Source organism: Malurus melanocephalus, unplaced genomic scaffold, assembly GCF_030028575.1.
Source record: "Malurus melanocephalus ecotype Western Australia unplaced genomic scaffold, MMel_1.1 scaffold_0, whole genome shotgun sequence".
NCBI classification, from domain to species: domain Eukaryota; kingdom Metazoa; phylum Chordata; class Aves; order Passeriformes; family Maluridae; genus Malurus; species Malurus melanocephalus.
In genome coordinates, this window is record NW_026623232.1 from 814,924 (window position 1) to 831,691 (window position 16,768).

At 36.2% G+C, this 16,768-nt stretch overlaps 1 protein-coding gene across 1 annotated transcript in view; it reads right to left on the bottom strand.

Annotated features, from left to right (window-relative positions):
• Positions 1-337: 337 nt before the first annotated feature.
• The window catches only part of PRKD1 (protein kinase D1), a 112,595-nt gene continuing 96,164 nt past the window's right edge, over positions 338-16,768 (bottom strand). Inside the window, exons 11-18 of the mRNA XM_057372285.1 lie at positions 16,066-16,118; positions 14,934-15,006; positions 13,884-13,990; positions 13,301-13,462; positions 11,875-11,973; positions 10,546-10,813; positions 2,113-2,198; positions 338-1,314 (exon numbers count right to left, since the gene is read on the bottom strand). Of these exons, the coding sequence (XP_057228268.1) occupies positions 1,096-1,314; positions 2,113-2,198; positions 10,546-10,813; positions 11,875-11,973; positions 13,301-13,462; positions 13,884-13,990; positions 14,934-15,006; positions 16,066-16,118 (1,067 nt within the window). The 3' untranslated portion in view covers positions 338-1,095. The remainder of the gene's footprint in view (positions 1,315-2,112; positions 2,199-10,545; positions 10,814-11,874; positions 11,974-13,300; positions 13,463-13,883; positions 13,991-14,933; positions 15,007-16,065; positions 16,119-16,768) is intronic.

Below are 16,768 nucleotides of genomic sequence, written 5' to 3' on the forward strand. Positions count from 1 at the left end.
TAATCAGTATCTTTAACATTTTCAAGGCAAGAAGAGCAAGAARAAACTGCAGTACCTTGTCAATTCAGTGGAACTCAGTGGAAAAGCAAAAGCAGCACATTTCTTGAAAAACTAAAGTCTCTTTAATGATCCTCAACTTCCCCRGTCGCTTTTCAAAGTGACCGAACTCATGATCAGTCCAATTAGGTTCTTACAAAATAWGTGGGACAGGTACAGGGGTTAGCCAGCAGCATTTTCCCACCTACCACCCCACAGACTTCTAAATGATGATCTACCTACCTCTGATGCCACTCCAGAAACACTTTAAAAAGAAAGTTTCATCAACAAACCAATTTTAACAAGACTTTTATTGAAAACATACACAAAGTCAACATGTTATTTAGCTTCTGAATGAACATATTAGAGGATATTCATATTAGAGAAGAATATTTTAAGAAAAGGGGAAATACAACTGACATGCTGCAGTTTATATTTTACTAAGGCATTTAGGCTTAAGAGCAAGTTATGTTGTGTGTGCATGTATGTGTATCTATGTACACAAACACACAAATACATACACATAGGTTATCTGCTTTGAAACTGTACAATTTTATGCAAATCTTTTTTTTTTTTTTGCCTTTTCTATTTTTAAAACACTAAATAAAGCTTTTATCCAAATGGTAGAAGTTGTTCACAGAACAGCAGTTATAATCTACTCTTCAAGAGTTTGCTTACAATTACAATACTAACGATGCAAAAAAACCCCCGGGATCTTCACGGGAAAGTTCTCTCTTACCAAAATGGGGCTCAAGTAAGAAAAACACTAGTTTGCAAAGGCACCGTGGAGACAGGTTTTAATACATTAAATACAACATGAATCATTCACAATAACAAGTTTAGTGTTTCTGGGAACTTTTGTAAATACAACACAGTTGGTCACACAAAAATGTTTCTGTTGATTTGTCTTGGCAACTCAGATATATCAACAGTGTAACAGCATAACAGCTTTGTTCCCATCTGACAGAAAATAATGGCAGTTCTGCAAGGCAAACGTTAAACCTGACCGTATGTATTTATTAATTCCACAGTGTTTTGACAGATTATAGGGGATGCAACTTAAAGGATGCTGACACGCTCACTGAGGGCTTTCATTTCTGTTTCTTCTAGCTTGGTGTTTTCGTTACGGTTAGCACTTGGACTGATAAGGTGTGCCGGATACTGCAATCCRTGTTCTTCTGAATACTGTTCCCACCGGCAGTCATCGCTTTCATGGGTGATGTAACGTTCCCCCATTTTACATTCCAGCTCCCTTAAATCTAACCAGGTTTGGTAGTCCTGGAAAACARTAACAGTATTAACTTTTAGATTTCCTAAAATTGATTATATTTCCTTCTACTATCAATAATATCCAAAGAGCTATTTACTCAGCTTTCTAAGGGTTATCCCTATTGCTCTAGAATGGAAAAATCTTACAACATGTAACCATGAAATCTGCCTAAAGATACAAGCTGTCCCCARGCTTCCCTGCTCCTTGGCTGGGGATGGTGGGACAGGTCCTGGCTCCTCACTGCATGGTTTTAGGCCTTGAATTTGCAGTGGTTTGGCTGCTGCCAGGATAAAAACGTTTACCATATGGTGGGCACAAGACAGAGGCTGCTAGCCTCTTAAAAATTCCTTACATCTCACTTTTTAGTTGAAAAATTCAGCTGAATGTGGCTAATATTTTTCCTGAAAAGCATACAACTTCACTAGTTTTTGTGATGACTGTGAAGTGAAAGCCCACTGAACAATTTTAATAAGATGTTAATCAGGGTAAAATCCAGGCAATGAAATAATGTAAGTCAAAAGAATACAAGGGTTTTTTTAATATACATAATTTTCTTAGTAGACAAATATGATAAAATATTTTTCAGTGTATTTTAAAAGCATGAGAGTGTTTAATATGAGAATTTAGTATTTCAGAAATTAATGAGAAATTATAGGCAAATTGGTGAATGAGCATGAGGTTCTAAGGATCTGAAAAAATCTTCAGGTTTATAGATTTTCTTAAATTCTACTGGGCTTAAAGATGAAGATTTCTTATATGCTTAGAGTCTAAATGACTAAGTTAAAACATGGAATTTGGAGAAATACCTGTAACCATGGGTGGCTTAATGTTTTGTCCACACTGTAGCGCTTTCTCATTTTCACTTGCAACAAATTATTTATGAGATCGATAGCTGAAAATAAATAATAGTGGAAAATGTTAGTTTAAATGTATTTGTTTCAACTAGGACATGCAAACAGAAAGCTAGACAGATGTGGGGGTTTTAAAGAGGGCAGTTACCCTTTTTTACTCCAGCCTTTTACAAATTGCAATCAGTGCTGATGTACCTAAAGGTACCCATGCAACCCTTCCKTATGGAATTAAAACTGTTTTGAAAATAATTCTCACTCGGATCCTGCTCAGGAGAAAAAAAACTCAAGTAAATGAGGGCTACAGTTGTGTGATTTGAGACATAGAGGTAACCAAAGTGACCACCAAGCCACAGCTGAAATGCAGGGAGCAGGTTTATTCCATTACCTCCCTGACAACACGGGGTGGCACAGACACGGGGACCCGGCTCTGTTATGCTCAGCTCATCCTCGCAGKGGGGGGGCACTGCYTGGACCAATATGCCAAARGCCTTTGTGCCCCTGCAGTTTATCTCAGGGCTGTGCTTTCGTGGTCTCTCTCCCCACCAGGARGCTCAAGCAGGCCTGTGGGAGTGTTATCTCCACATGGGAATTCTGCTTCTCAAAGCAGGCAGAGGATGAACAACACTGAGCAAAAGAAATGGAGTTTTTCCACACCAACATTGTGCAGCAAGATGCAAGGTCACTTCGAAAGTATTCCCTCATTGTCAAATCTTCCAGCTTTAACCTTGTCCTCCCAAGAACAGTATTCTTCAGGTTCCACAATAAAAAATACACGTGTATATATTTCTTTGAGACTTTCAGTGCCACTTTTAGCTGACAGCAGCACCTTCCCAGTCACTGAGTGGAGAAATCAGGTTTTGTACGTCACCGAGTYTTGCAATATTATTCTTTTGAACTGAGCATTGCTTCTACTTGCTAGTCAATAGTCTACTGTTTCAGAAAACTGATAGGGCTTCTTTTACAAATTTCATCATTTCTATGGTTTTGGAGTCAATGATTCACAGACATTCTTAGAATCACAGAATGGTTGAGGCTGGAAAGGTCCTTAAAGATCTGACTCCCCTACCATAGGCAGGGACACGTTCTACTAGGCTGGCTTGCTTGAAGCCCTGTCCAACTCAATCTTGAACATTTCCACAGATGAGGCATCCATAACTTCTCTGAGCAACCTATCCTACTGTATCATCACCCTCACAGTCAAGAATTTCATCCTAATAACCAACCTAAACCTATCCTCCTTCACTTTAAAGCAATTACCCCTACATGCCCTTGTAAAAGACCACTCTTAGCTCTCTCATAGCCTTCTTTAAGTAGCTCAAGGTGCTATATGGGCCCCCTGGAAACTTCTCTCAAACCCAACTCTTGCACCCTGTGGGTGCTGTAGTGCCTGAAGGGATGAGGCCCATGAGCTAGTGACCAGTGCAGGGAACTGCAATGAGTGACTCATTTGAAAAAATCTCTGGAATGAGATTGACGAACTTTAAATGAAATTATAAAAAAAAAAATTTAATTTTTTTTTTAAATGAGGCTATCATGAAAGATTAAATCCTATAAGATGGTGCTAAATGTTCAGCRTGTTCTGGTAGAAAGTAACTGTTATTACAGAATAACTGACTAGCCACAGGAATGGTAACATTCCTGCAATTTTTCCATTTCATCACACTATCCCTTGGTATGTCCAAAGTATGCTGGTTTACATCTTTATTTCTCTGTTTATATCATGGTGACAGAGAARGATGGTCTTGAAAGTAACAGAGACACATGCCATCACTGAGGGGCATTGGGTCTGAAACACGTCAGATGGATTTTGTTGTCAGCTGTACTGAAGGAACTGAGTAATCACCTTGAATGTTTTAAGAGTATGAGACGAGACAGCATTCTTTAAACCAACACATCTCTGAGCTTGTATTTTGCTACAATATGGAAAAGCTTTCCTTTTTTAACAGAGACTTCCTGTCTGCAGGCTTTATTTACCATGTAGGTCTTTATGTGTGTTTCTGTCGTGGGGCAGAGCACAATGAAAACAACGTCCAGGAAAATGGGAATGCACACAGCAGCCTATCGGAATGTATGCACTAAGTTTGACAGACAAACCTATTCTTACCAATAGCAGACTATCACTAAAGCAGCCCTGACTTCCTGGTGATGAAYACTGTCTTGGAAATCAAAGCAATTGTGGGAATGAGAGAAAACRAATCTCAGAACTTTTGACAAAGAAAGCATTGCCAGAAGCTCCGAGCCATTCTTTTCCTGGAACAGATGGTCCTAATTTTACTTTTCTGTTGTGGACAAACAGATTCTTATCTACTGTYTCTTTTGGAATCAAGTACAGTTCATGCTAAATTCTCTAACTCATGTTTATTTCGTTCCCTCTCAAAATCAAAAGCCAGTGCTGAATGTGAATTTAGTAGAGCTACCATTTCTTTATTATTTTCAGTGGTGTTTTTGTGTGTATGACCCTCAGAGCTCATTTTTTCATTGTTTACTATGAATCTCAGTTTGGAAAACAGGTCARGAACTTTATGAAAGGGTTAATTGTCCTGGTAACTGATGAGATGAGGGTGCACATATCCCAGCATGKCCCTTGGTAACTGCCAAGTACCTACTGAATGTTCTTCCTGCACTGAGGATTGATCACGTCTCTATTACACACCTTCTGTGCAACCCACTGGAAGAGATATCATTGTGAGCCTTACAAGTGATGAAATTATGTATAGCTATTCAACCTCCTTCAAGTTACAACAGGATGAGGAGCCCTTTTCCCCTCTTTTTCACTTCAAGACAAGGATGTATGACAAGTAATAACATATTTCTTTGTATTCTTTGGGGAAATTGCCAATGTCTTGCTGAACAGACAGGAAAGGCACTGGTCTACAAAAAATCACCAGAGAAGGTGCACAAGAAAGAAYAGGGAAGAAATCTATGATGAAAGCRAAAAGGCARCTTCACAGGATGGTTAGAACTGTCAGTATCAAGTAATCATTCGTTCCTGAGAACAGTTTACACAGATAGTCTGCTTGTTTCACCACTGGAATATTGCTGTCTCTGTAACCAGTTTTGCTGCTTGTTTTTAGTTCTTTAACTAGGATTATTTTTTGCTGGGAAAGTTTTGCTTATCACTGGCCGCTTAATAAATGAGTACAAATAAATAAATAAGCAGAAATGCAACATGACTAGAAGTACACATGAAGTAGAAACTCAAACTAYCTGATACAATATCATTTGCTTTATTACTCAGTTTTAAAACTTAGATGAAGAAAGAAACAAAACACGAGTTTCAACAGCAAAGAGTCTTGGCTACTTTTTACCAGGAAATCATGCAATGCATGAAACGCCACTTCTCGAGTGCAAGGGTTTAGTCTGAGTATCTGAAGCCAAGATGCAAGTGATGCAWACAGGCAATGCATGAAAAGAACAGTGCTGTGTAAAGCAAAGAAGCAGCTAGGAAGTTTAATACCGRTAGTGTGAGTGCTGGAATTAAAATACATAAAAGACGTGTGAAAAGTTCCTGGTTTTTCTCTTGGTTTCAAGTCACAAAAATCCCATTTTGTTCTGACAGTATCCTGACAGCTACTATCTTAAAAACTTTAGTCTGGCTTCAGTTCACGCAAAATGAATGAACAGTAAGATTCACAAAATATTTTAATGATTAAACTTTGAGTCGTGCTGCTTAAAAACACTGGAGATAAAAATTTGGAAGGCATTAGCATTTATTTTAGACATACAACTTCAGGGGACTAAATCTGGGCATCATCTGTTACAAAATTAAATATTCTGTTCAGGAAGATAAAGCAATTTCCAGGAGGGGGTAGCAACTACACTGTATTTTAAAGCACTCTCAAAGATTTTTTTTTTTTAAATCAGGTTTTAAAGTAATCCTGGTCAGACATTTTAGGAGCTTTATAAAATTTTATGGTATCCCTCTGTAAAATCAGTAATTAAACAAATTTTGAGCTGTAAGAAAGACCACCTATGGACTGCACACCATCTATGGGAATGAGACAGGTTATCACCAAGAAGGCAACCTGAATCAAAGTTCTGAGAGGATTATGGAACTGTTTTTTCTAACACTTCTATGGGTTCTGCTTACCTTCTGTTTTTTTTAAGGATAGTGTAAGTGGCCAGCTGAGGGCTTATAAAGTTTCAGGAGCTGGAGATGTCATCAAAGAGAATAAACTAGCCAACTACTCCAAGAGAATTAGTACCGGTCTTTTAGATAGGTCATGCAGCAGAATTCCCAACAGAAAGATCCAAATGCAAACTTCAGAAAGCTCTGTATCCCTTTGGTTTTCGGGATCCCTTTGATTGAATTCCTTTGATTGAAACTGAAGAGACAGTTCCAATTCACTGGAAATACTCTAGTGGACATGCAGTTATTTTAGCATAAAATGATCTTTAGCTCACTGAGATTTTCAGGGATATTGTCAGCTATACACTCAAAAGAAATTCTTGGCAATTCTAAGCTGTACCCTTCTACAAGAGAGGTTTCCTAATACTAATTTATCCTAGCAAACATGTAAGAAGAGTCAAGACCTCAGTTTCAACAGCTAGCTAAACATTTACAGAGGAGAGAGCATCTTTGAGCTATAACATGCATTGACCTCTCACACTCAATGCTCACTCATTCACGTGACTTTATCATTAATGTGTGAAACGCTCAGAGTTTCTATTCACATTATGCTGTAAAAAGAATAAATAAATAAGGGTTGAAGGCAGCTGTGGTATTTGTTTATGACTACAAAGTATTGTAACAGGGACATMATGGTCAAATTTAATGCATGAAAGTAATTGCATTGTTTCTTCTCAKATGATTTTAATAATATTAAGTAATGTGAAGCACCTAATCAAGGATATGCACATCTCACAGCTCATCAGGCTAGTAGTAATAACTGATGAAAAAAGATGAAAAAATTCAAACTAAATCTTTTGAGATTATGCAAATTTGGTAGACTGGAAGGTCAAAGCTGGAAACAAACAGTAAAGCTGTTGAAAACAGGTTCCATGTTTGAGAGAAGTGAAATTTACAGCTATAAAATAGGTAAGAATTCTGCAAGTAGACTCCTCTATAGCAATATCTAGCAAAACGCCACAATGAAGACTGAATTAAGTTCAAATTGTCATACAGCAATTCATTGAATGTGGAAATGTAGCCAGGTTTGACAAATRTTGAAGACAGTGCAGAAATAGCAGACTGGGCAACGGAATGCTGAATGCCTGAGACAAAACCTGGTTTTCTAAAATACACTCAAATCTACCACAAAAACTACTATCTCCAGTAATGTCTTAAAATTCTATTTAGACATCCAAAAACAGACTCAGCTTTTGGGCTGTGTTCCTTCAAGAGTGAAGTTACTGGAAAAAGATGGAAAAATGAAGCCACTTAGGTAAAAATCAGAATTCCCTATAGAGAAATCTAAGAGCTACAAARTTGAAAGATCTTGGTTTTCATAAGTTACATTTTAATGGTGAAAAGGAAAGACAAAGCATTACACAAAAATAGCTAAACTTCTCAGCAGAAAGAGTTGATGAAATTAATCCAGGAGTTATGACATCAGACAGACACATTATGGAAAGAGAAGACTCAAGTCAATTACTAGACCACATAAATGATTGGCAGAGAAGACAGAACTGTTGATGGTGACTTAAAACCATTAGGCACTCAAAAATATTATCCTCAAATAGATTCTGTCTTCTTTCTTGGCTTGTGACTGCAAWTTTTTATTTTAAGAATTGCTAGAAAATGTTACAGAAGTAACTATCAAGAAAATTAACACAGACCACAATATTGCACCATATGACACATTTTCCCTCCAAAACACAACTTATCTCCATGTACTTTTCCTCTGAATTTGCTGAAGTATATTACCATGCAATTTAAACTGTTATGGGTCATGTATTTTTTATTAATCTACCACCTCATCAGCGCTATTTAAAATTTTAAACATCAATTTTTCCTGAAGACCAATAATTGACTAAGTAACATATAATAGGAACATTTAGGCTACTTTATCACTGTTGTTGCTTTTCCAGASACATTGTTTACATATGATCAGTCTCATTTTTTTTTTTTCTAAGTTTTGCTACCCTCTGCCTTCCCGCTCACAGATTAACACGCTGTTTGTTTAGCAAGTATCAGGAAAAGCATCTAGTGTGCACTAAAACAAAAGTGGTGATAAACAGAGCATCATTCACTCTAATTTCTGCACTGTCTATTAAATTCAAAGAAATATGTGTTTTTCTTCTCYGATAGCAATAAAAGTAGAAGATGGCAATAACTACATTTCGCTATTTTTAAACTTTTTTTATGAGCAATGACCTGAAGAGAGCRCCGAACTAGCTACAGTAGCAGGAAGTTTTACACACTTGGGTCCCTGAGTCACAGCAATAATCATTGACAAGACACAAAAGTTTGGCTGCTGTTCAGCTTTCCTTAGCACCAATCATTGCAATAGGCATGCAGAAGTTCCTTTATAAAACCTTTTAAATTATCGGTGTTTCTGCCCTAAATATTTCAATCACTTGCAGCATTAATTAGCATTGCAATGTTCAGAATTCAAACATGTTGAGACAAGAGATGCAGGTTTGCATTTTAACCACGCTACATTGTCAGAGGCAGCAGAAAGTGGATGGAGCCAGCAGGTCCCGAGGGCCCAGCTCCTGTTCTCTTGCATGCTGTGCAGGAGAGTGGAGCAGGACATGGGAAAAACATTCCTTTATTTTCCCAAAGTAAACTGGAATTTTAATTCAAWTTTGAGCTCTAAAAACCAGCCTTATCAAGGAATACTTGATGRAGTATTATCAAGGAATAATGGATGGAGATATAGATTTCAGCTGCCTGTGTTAGACAATGGAATCTCTTCCGACATTTTCCAGGTTTTCMTCCAGCCCAACAGAGTGGTTCATTAACTAAAAACTACACATACAAAATATGTAATAAAATTACAATGAATAAGGAGATTTTAACTTAGTAATTTGCTAAAGTGTTTTTCCCTCCCTTCTGCATGCTTGCAGCCTGGTATCCATCAACTCTTAATGAAGGCTGTGATTCCACAAATGGAGAGATAACACCCAAGTAGGTGAGTTTTCTGTAGGTGCTCTACTGAATCTTCACCTCTGAGTGCAAAAATTGATCTTCTGTCTACCACAGTAGAAACTTGTGGGAGACAATTTCTTGCAGCTTCCCCTGTGTTGATTGCTGTTTGCTTATCTCTAGCGACAGATAAAGCATTGCTGCCAACAGATTCTGTCAGCTTACATATCAAAGTGTGTAGAGGTTCAGGAGAACTTCAGTGTGYAATTGTGCAGATTTATAGCTTTTTTTTCCTCCAACAGATTTCAAACTTCATCTGCCACTGAGATAAAATAACAAACAATGCTTTCAGAGCATTTTCAGAAGTCTCACATGGATGTGATACATATCATAGTAAGCATTAGGCACACTTCTTTAAATTATGTTTAACAGGTATGTTAAAYGTATCACCTGAAAACCAGAAAAACCATGCTGTAAATACCAGAAATTTTAAATACTAGTGTTGTAATTCAATTTGGCACATATTACAATTTAGAAAAATATAAGAATCGAGTCTTACAATGGCTCTTTGCCTTAAGACTTATGAAGCAATCCCACAAAAATTCTGGACTAAAAAAAATCCCAAAGAAAATCAAGCTGCCTGAAAATGTTATATATGTGAAAATGTTGGTGAAAAGCAGAAGTGCCAATTTTATCTAAATACCATACTTGTGTTTAGAGACATCTTTAATAGAAATAATTTACCATCTTTAAAGATGTTCCTAGWGAACTAGTCACATGGCTCTTTAGTTTATCAAAAGTCTTTGATGTCATTGATCAGAATTCGAGTTTCAAAGGTCTCACAGTTATCCCCAAGCCCCTGSATAAAGTCTCTTGTACAATATTTGCTCGCACTGCTCCTGAAATTTCATCTACTTGGAATTGTTCAGTTTTATCTCGTCCACACAAARATATCAGAGTACAGAATCCTACTGAAACCAAACAAAAATACTGGAACAAGCAGAACAAGAAACAGACTGCAGATGCAATAGAGCAGAGTGAYGAGGTACATAAATAAATCTACACAAGACCAATTCCAGCAGCTGAAGTTCCCCACAAGTTCTATAGCAATCTCATCTGTAGGTGGTTATGTGCTTCCTTCCCAACACCTCCTGGAGAGATCCCATGCTAGAAGATTATGCCATATGCAGACTKTATGTGCTCTGTAGGAAACGTCTAAAGCAGCTGATAGCACAAAATAGATACATTACAACAGATTTTTTTTTTTAAATGCTGTTATGTATAGGAACAAAATATAAAAGCAAAATACATCTATTCTTTTTAGCATTTCTATAAGCACAGCCTCAAATAGGTATTACCTTCAAGAGAAATTTCCTTCCATGGATTAGGTGGATACATGAAAGCAGCATTCTGGATTTGGTCATGTATATCTTCATCTTCATTGAATGGAAAGGTACCACTGAGGCTCACATAAATGATGACACCCACTGACCACATATCCAGAGATCTGTTATATCCTTTGTTTCTCAGAACCTCTGGAGCAAGGTAGGCTGGAGTTCCTACAACTGAACGCCTGAATGATTTCTCTCCAATGATTCGGGCAAAGCCAAAATCACAAAGTTTTACCTGTTTAATGAAAAATGCTATAGTAAGACATTATTTTTATTATCAAATACATAGTTGAGGAACTTTTATCATCAATTAGTTGCAAGATGCACCTCTACTGTTCTTCAAGGACACTTTTTTAAAAACTCCTCTCTGGGAGGAATACTCTTATTCCACTGAAACAGCAGACCAGATTACCAGTCCATAGTCTCTTCTATTCCTTCGTTCCATTAATAAAACACAATTTTGGATAGGCYTAACAACTCAGGGTCCTGATGAAAGCAGTAATATAAAGTAATATTTATTCACTCACTGCATAAAAACACAGTAAATGGAAAACTTGCTTTAGCCATGGCTTTTTCCTAAAAAGCAATTTGACAAAATTTAATTCTTAAACRTTCACTTTTATTTTATTGTGGACCTAGTTCTATTCTGCCTYTCTGCTTGTCTGAGTTCTGCAAAGCAACAGATTTAACTGCTTGAAAATACTCACAACTCAGTATAGATCCTTCCCTTCCAATTATTGATACTGACATTATTTAAAAATTATCAATAGTACTCCTTTTAATATGGGCAATTCAAGGAGATTATAGATGAACTCTGCAGATTCAATGTAACAGAAGCTGATAAAAGTATATTTTAATGAGAAATATGACCAGTCAGAAAGCATGTTTAAAYATCCTCCGATCTACTTGGCATTTAAATTCATAAAATTAAAGAAGGTCTTGCTCTTCATGCGCCCTACTCAAACTTTCAGAAAAATAACTTTCTTTCTGGAGCAAATCAACCAGCTACATAATTTSTGCTGTAATGGTGAGCAAATTAGAAAYGATCACACRAGTAGCTATGTCACACATGAAAATCTAGTTCAATATTTTAGACAAATGACAAAAGTCAAGGATTTTCAAAGATGACTTCTTTGTAAAGTGGTTTGAATAAGTGATCAGGTTTTTCTTATCTAAAACGTGTGTAGACAGGTCACTAATTATTTATACAGGTTACTAATAATTCATATATAAAATAAACATTGCTAATTCTATAATTTKAACAGCTTATCATAAGAAAGGGGCTTTTATACTTGCCTGTGGGAAAGGATCAGCTGATGCCAACAATACATTTTCCGGTTTGAGGTCACAATGAACAATATTTTTGAAATGAAGATGCCTTAAAGCAACAAGGATCTGAGAATAAACAAATCAAAATATAGTTGTTTGTTTTATATTGTTTGAACTGTATCAGTGASCAGAAAAGCAAGGACTGGTGTGAARAAAGAGATTCCAACAAGAATGTACCTTTTACAAGAATGTCAACAATGAAAAAACCCAACCAAAACCAAAATCCTGTGCCTCAAGTTTTCTTGRTATTTCACTGAATTGAACTTGATTSTTCCGCCTCCAAGAGTTTATATTATAAGCACATTTTAAAAACTGGGTTCTAATTATTTGTTTACTTTTTTGCACATGATATCTTTGAAAGYAGTAATATTTGCAGAATGACCTTTCATATCTAAATTCAACTAAAAACATTTCAYAGAAATATTATCTGATCCAATTTAATGTTTTCTTGACAAGAGAAAGAATGCAGAATATTGTATGTATTTCTGTTATGTTACACACCAATGAATATAATGACAGTGTAACAGATATCCATCCTTTTTGTGGTTYTTTTGSTGGTTTTAACTCAATTCCGGGGTTTGGTCAGGGGCTGGCAGAATTTACCACTGTATCAGATCAGTGACTGGCGAAGAGGCTAAATAAACTTGTGAATAGAAGAAATCAAATTCTAAACCTGGTGGCAGCTTTGCCCATAAAAGCCTGGAAACTAGGARACCTGTTAAGTCCTACCCCAAATAATAAGTTTATAATAATAAACAACGTAACAGCTGTTCCCATTCCTTTCTTTTTTCCTGACTGTCGAAACATGGGCTGCTCTGACTGTGAGGTGGCTCACTACTGGTTTGTGTATCTCAATTTAAACCAGTATTTCGGGCAGCCAGAGAAGCAGTATGGTAATATTACAGGAATACAACAAGAGGAAKCTCAAACAAACCCCAGACCAAATTGTTAACAGAATTCACAATTGATGCCAGACTCAATCACAGGTAGCACTAAGATCCAATCTCAGCACAGAAAATAGGTGTAACAGTGCACAGCACAAACTTCAGTGGTTTGGTATGGGAAGTTAAAGAGGCTCAAATTTCTTTCTGTAGTTTAACATTTGGCTTTTAGTGTTTTCCTTTTTTTCGTGCTAAATTCTTCCACCATATGAACAGCTGCAGCTTGATGCCCCCTCCATCCAACAGCTCTACATGTGTCYAGTTTTAGGACCTCTTAATGGTTTAGTATCTATCAGATAAGGTACAGTAATGTAAAGAAAGCTGGTTTACCACTCTTGTTTTTCTCAGACTTTCATAAACMAAACAGGTAAATTATGCCAAATTGGAAACACAAGAAACAGTGATAATAATTGACCTCAAGTCTCCTTCTAGGTCTATAATTAATTTCTTACCTGAGTAATTAAAAACTTTGTTATTCTCTCTGGCAATCTGCCCTTTTCACTTGACAAGATCATCTCCAGCATGTCTCCATGGAGTTTTTCCATAACAACAAAGACTCTTTCTGGCGTCTCAAACATACACTCCAGATTTACAACCCCAGGATGATGAAGATTCTATTAAAGACAAACACAGCACTGGATTATTGAATATGGTCAGTAGCTTTTATCATTACATATCCAGACTTCAGACCCCCACCTTATCCAGACAATGTTTCAGTATTTTGTAATTTAAACTACATGCCTTACCTGTAGGCAACAGGGACAAAATTTCTAGAGGCAGTACAGGAAAATGTATGAATTTCAAATTAGTTTAACAAACATACATTTTCCTTATTGTGCCTGGTATTTAAAACTGCAGAAATCGTAACTCCTAGTTATACAATTGCTCTTAGCTGTTTATGGAGAACAAGCACAAAAAATACTAGTATTTTTAAAAAACGTGAGTGATTATCAATTAAAATGATTATAATATTATSTGGTATTTATACAAATAAATAATGGAGCTTAAACAGTAAGAAAGAAAAGAAAAAAATACCTGCAGAATGGCAACTTCATTACGAAGTTGACTTTCCTGTTTAGTTGGAAATCTTAGTTTATCAATTATCTTAATGGCAACATCTCTTCCAGTTTTGCGATGCTTTCCTGCATTAATAAAACAAAAGCTATCAATTAACATGATTAATTATGAGAAGTGTTACCCTTTCACGGATTGTACAAATGGCCATAATCAAGTAATTCTCAGATMTGGTTTGCAGCTAAGACATTAAAASTTTTCTGACATTCATCTTCTTTCTACCCTTTGACAACAGAAACGTTCTTACTATCGTCTGACAAAGCCATTTAAACATGTAAGAAACATATGAGAAAATCAGCTCTACATTTCAACAATATAGATGCAAAGTGAATTTTTTCATCCATATATAAGCTGCAGCTGCATTCTCTGCAAGTGACTGGTTGTAGGCTGAGTCCTTCACTGGTAGCTCCTGACTAGCAAATWATGGAGTATGTGATAGCCTTTAGGCTATGTAAGTGCATGTCCCAGGTTTATCAGAGAATCAGGGATACCTCAGTGAGAAATTTGTTAGTTCTCACTTCACACTGTGTCAAACAATAGCTGTACCTAAACACACCCCCAAAAAACTGCTGAACAAAGGAGAAAAGAGAGAGGAAAAATTAGTAAGAAAATAAAAAGAGAAACAATTCTAACAAGCTACTGAAAAAAAAACCCAACAAAAAATGCCTCACTGGAATATGCAAAGAAAAACAGAAAGAAGAAAATTTTATTTTTCATTCATTGCAGTTCTCAAACAGAAGAGCTTTCTGCACTTCATTACTTGCTTTATTTGAATTTACAGAGAACGTGAAGCTATTGATATRCACTGACCCACTACTAGGCAGAAAACTTCAATCTCCAAAATTACTTAATCAACACAAAACATAAACATATATTTTGTTCAATGTATAGTGCTTAAGTGAAACAAGAGAAAGCTAATTTCTGCAACAAAACATTTCAGCATCCAAATTATTTCCTCATTCAAGAAAATTTTTATCTTAAGTGCAATTGTACAACACACCAAAGTCTTACCTCCATAAACAATTCCAAACTGTCCTGATCCCAATACTTCATCTGGGAAGATTTGGTATACAGTGCTAATATCCTGTTTATATAAACATAACAGACATTAAGCCCTAAGGATATGGAAAGAAAATCTGTATTTCATTTGTTTTTTCTAGTGGGAAATAACATACTTTTGGTACAGTACATTTTAAAATATATTATCTGCCAAAAAATTCAGGTGTGTTTTCTTACAAGCCATATTAACTGTAAGTGCTGTAAAGGCTGAGGAATCTTCAACAGGTTCACTGAGAGGGGTAAAATATTGCCTCTCTGGCACAAATGGAGTCTCATGTCTCACTATTTCTCAGTGCTGTAACACCAGCTAAAGCACAAGCTGCTAGCAGATTCATTTGGGAGATTCAAACAAACATCAAAACTTGCAGCTCAGTTTTATTTTCCTGTTATTTAACCAGCCTAATTCATAATAAGAATACCTAATCCATAAAAAAAGGCTGTCTTTTTGTTAGGAAACAACTGGACACATCCCTGGCAGGCAATCTTTTTCTGACAACTACCAGAGCTATCCCAAAGCTTTAGCTGGCTGCAGGGAATATCTATTTTTTTTCCCCTCTGCAATGAGACAGAAAGCAAGCAGTGGGACTGTTTAATGTGACCACATGACCTGTGTCCAACTGTTCTAGAATAAAAGAAAACCAGAATTCTCTATGGGTGTGCAATGATATATGCAACTCTTCCTTTGGGTAGAGTTTCATCTTCGTACAACAGAGAGTATCTGATCTCCCAGAGATGACAGGAAATGGTATATTTATCAAGCCTTGTGGTCAGTTTTACAAAGTTCACCTGACAAATTCAAAGAACTAGTAATTTCTAAACCTTGCTTTTCCATTTGGTAATTAACACCCCACACAGATCCACAGTTAATGTCTGTGAAATTACTCACACAGAATCCTTGCATCTCAAGAAAAGGTGCCATAAAGATGGTTTTTCTCAAAAGTTAAAAAAGCTAATTGTTAATTTCTACAAAGTAAGTGAGAAATGGCTGATGGGAACTCCTCTAGCACTCCTCCTGAAAAACAGATSAATGACTTTGCAAACTTAATCAGAGCATGCCTAGCACCAGCATCCAGAGAACACTTACCACATTTTCTTGGACTTGGCAGTTTGACACAGAAATACTGATTGATATGTCCCCTGGGGAAGAAAGCAAAATATACTTTAGATTGCTGTGCTTTTAGTTCTAACATGTAGTAATAGGAAATGACATTCACATTACATCAGTACCTACTGACAGCTCTAGAAACTGCACCAATTAGTTCAGCTTGTTTGTATACCAGCTAATATAAAATTATACCACAAATAGATGAATTAAACAGTTTTGCAGTGTATAGAAAAAAATAGAATTATACAATTTTTTATTAATTTTGTAATAGTGAAGTCTCATCATTCCTATTTATAAGCTTCTTATTGCTCTTTTCCACTCTGTTTTGAGGCTTTGTACTTCATGCAAGTAACAACTGCAACTAAACTGGTTTTATTTAGTGCAATTATTAATAATTTTGATTTATTTAGTCACCTACAACATATTTGCTGCTATTCAGATGAAGGCAAACTCACATTCAAATTAGACTGCATATTGTTACAAATAATACACACTTCAACTGGTTTAACAGACATTATTGAAATTTAAAAATTAGGACACAATGGAAACAAAACCTTGCACTTGAGTTTTAATACAACCAACATCAGATCCAATATTTATCAGTTCAGAGCTTAGGCTGTCACAAGCATGTCATAAGCATTTTGAACTGCAAACTTACTGAGGGGCTCAGTAAAAATTCAGA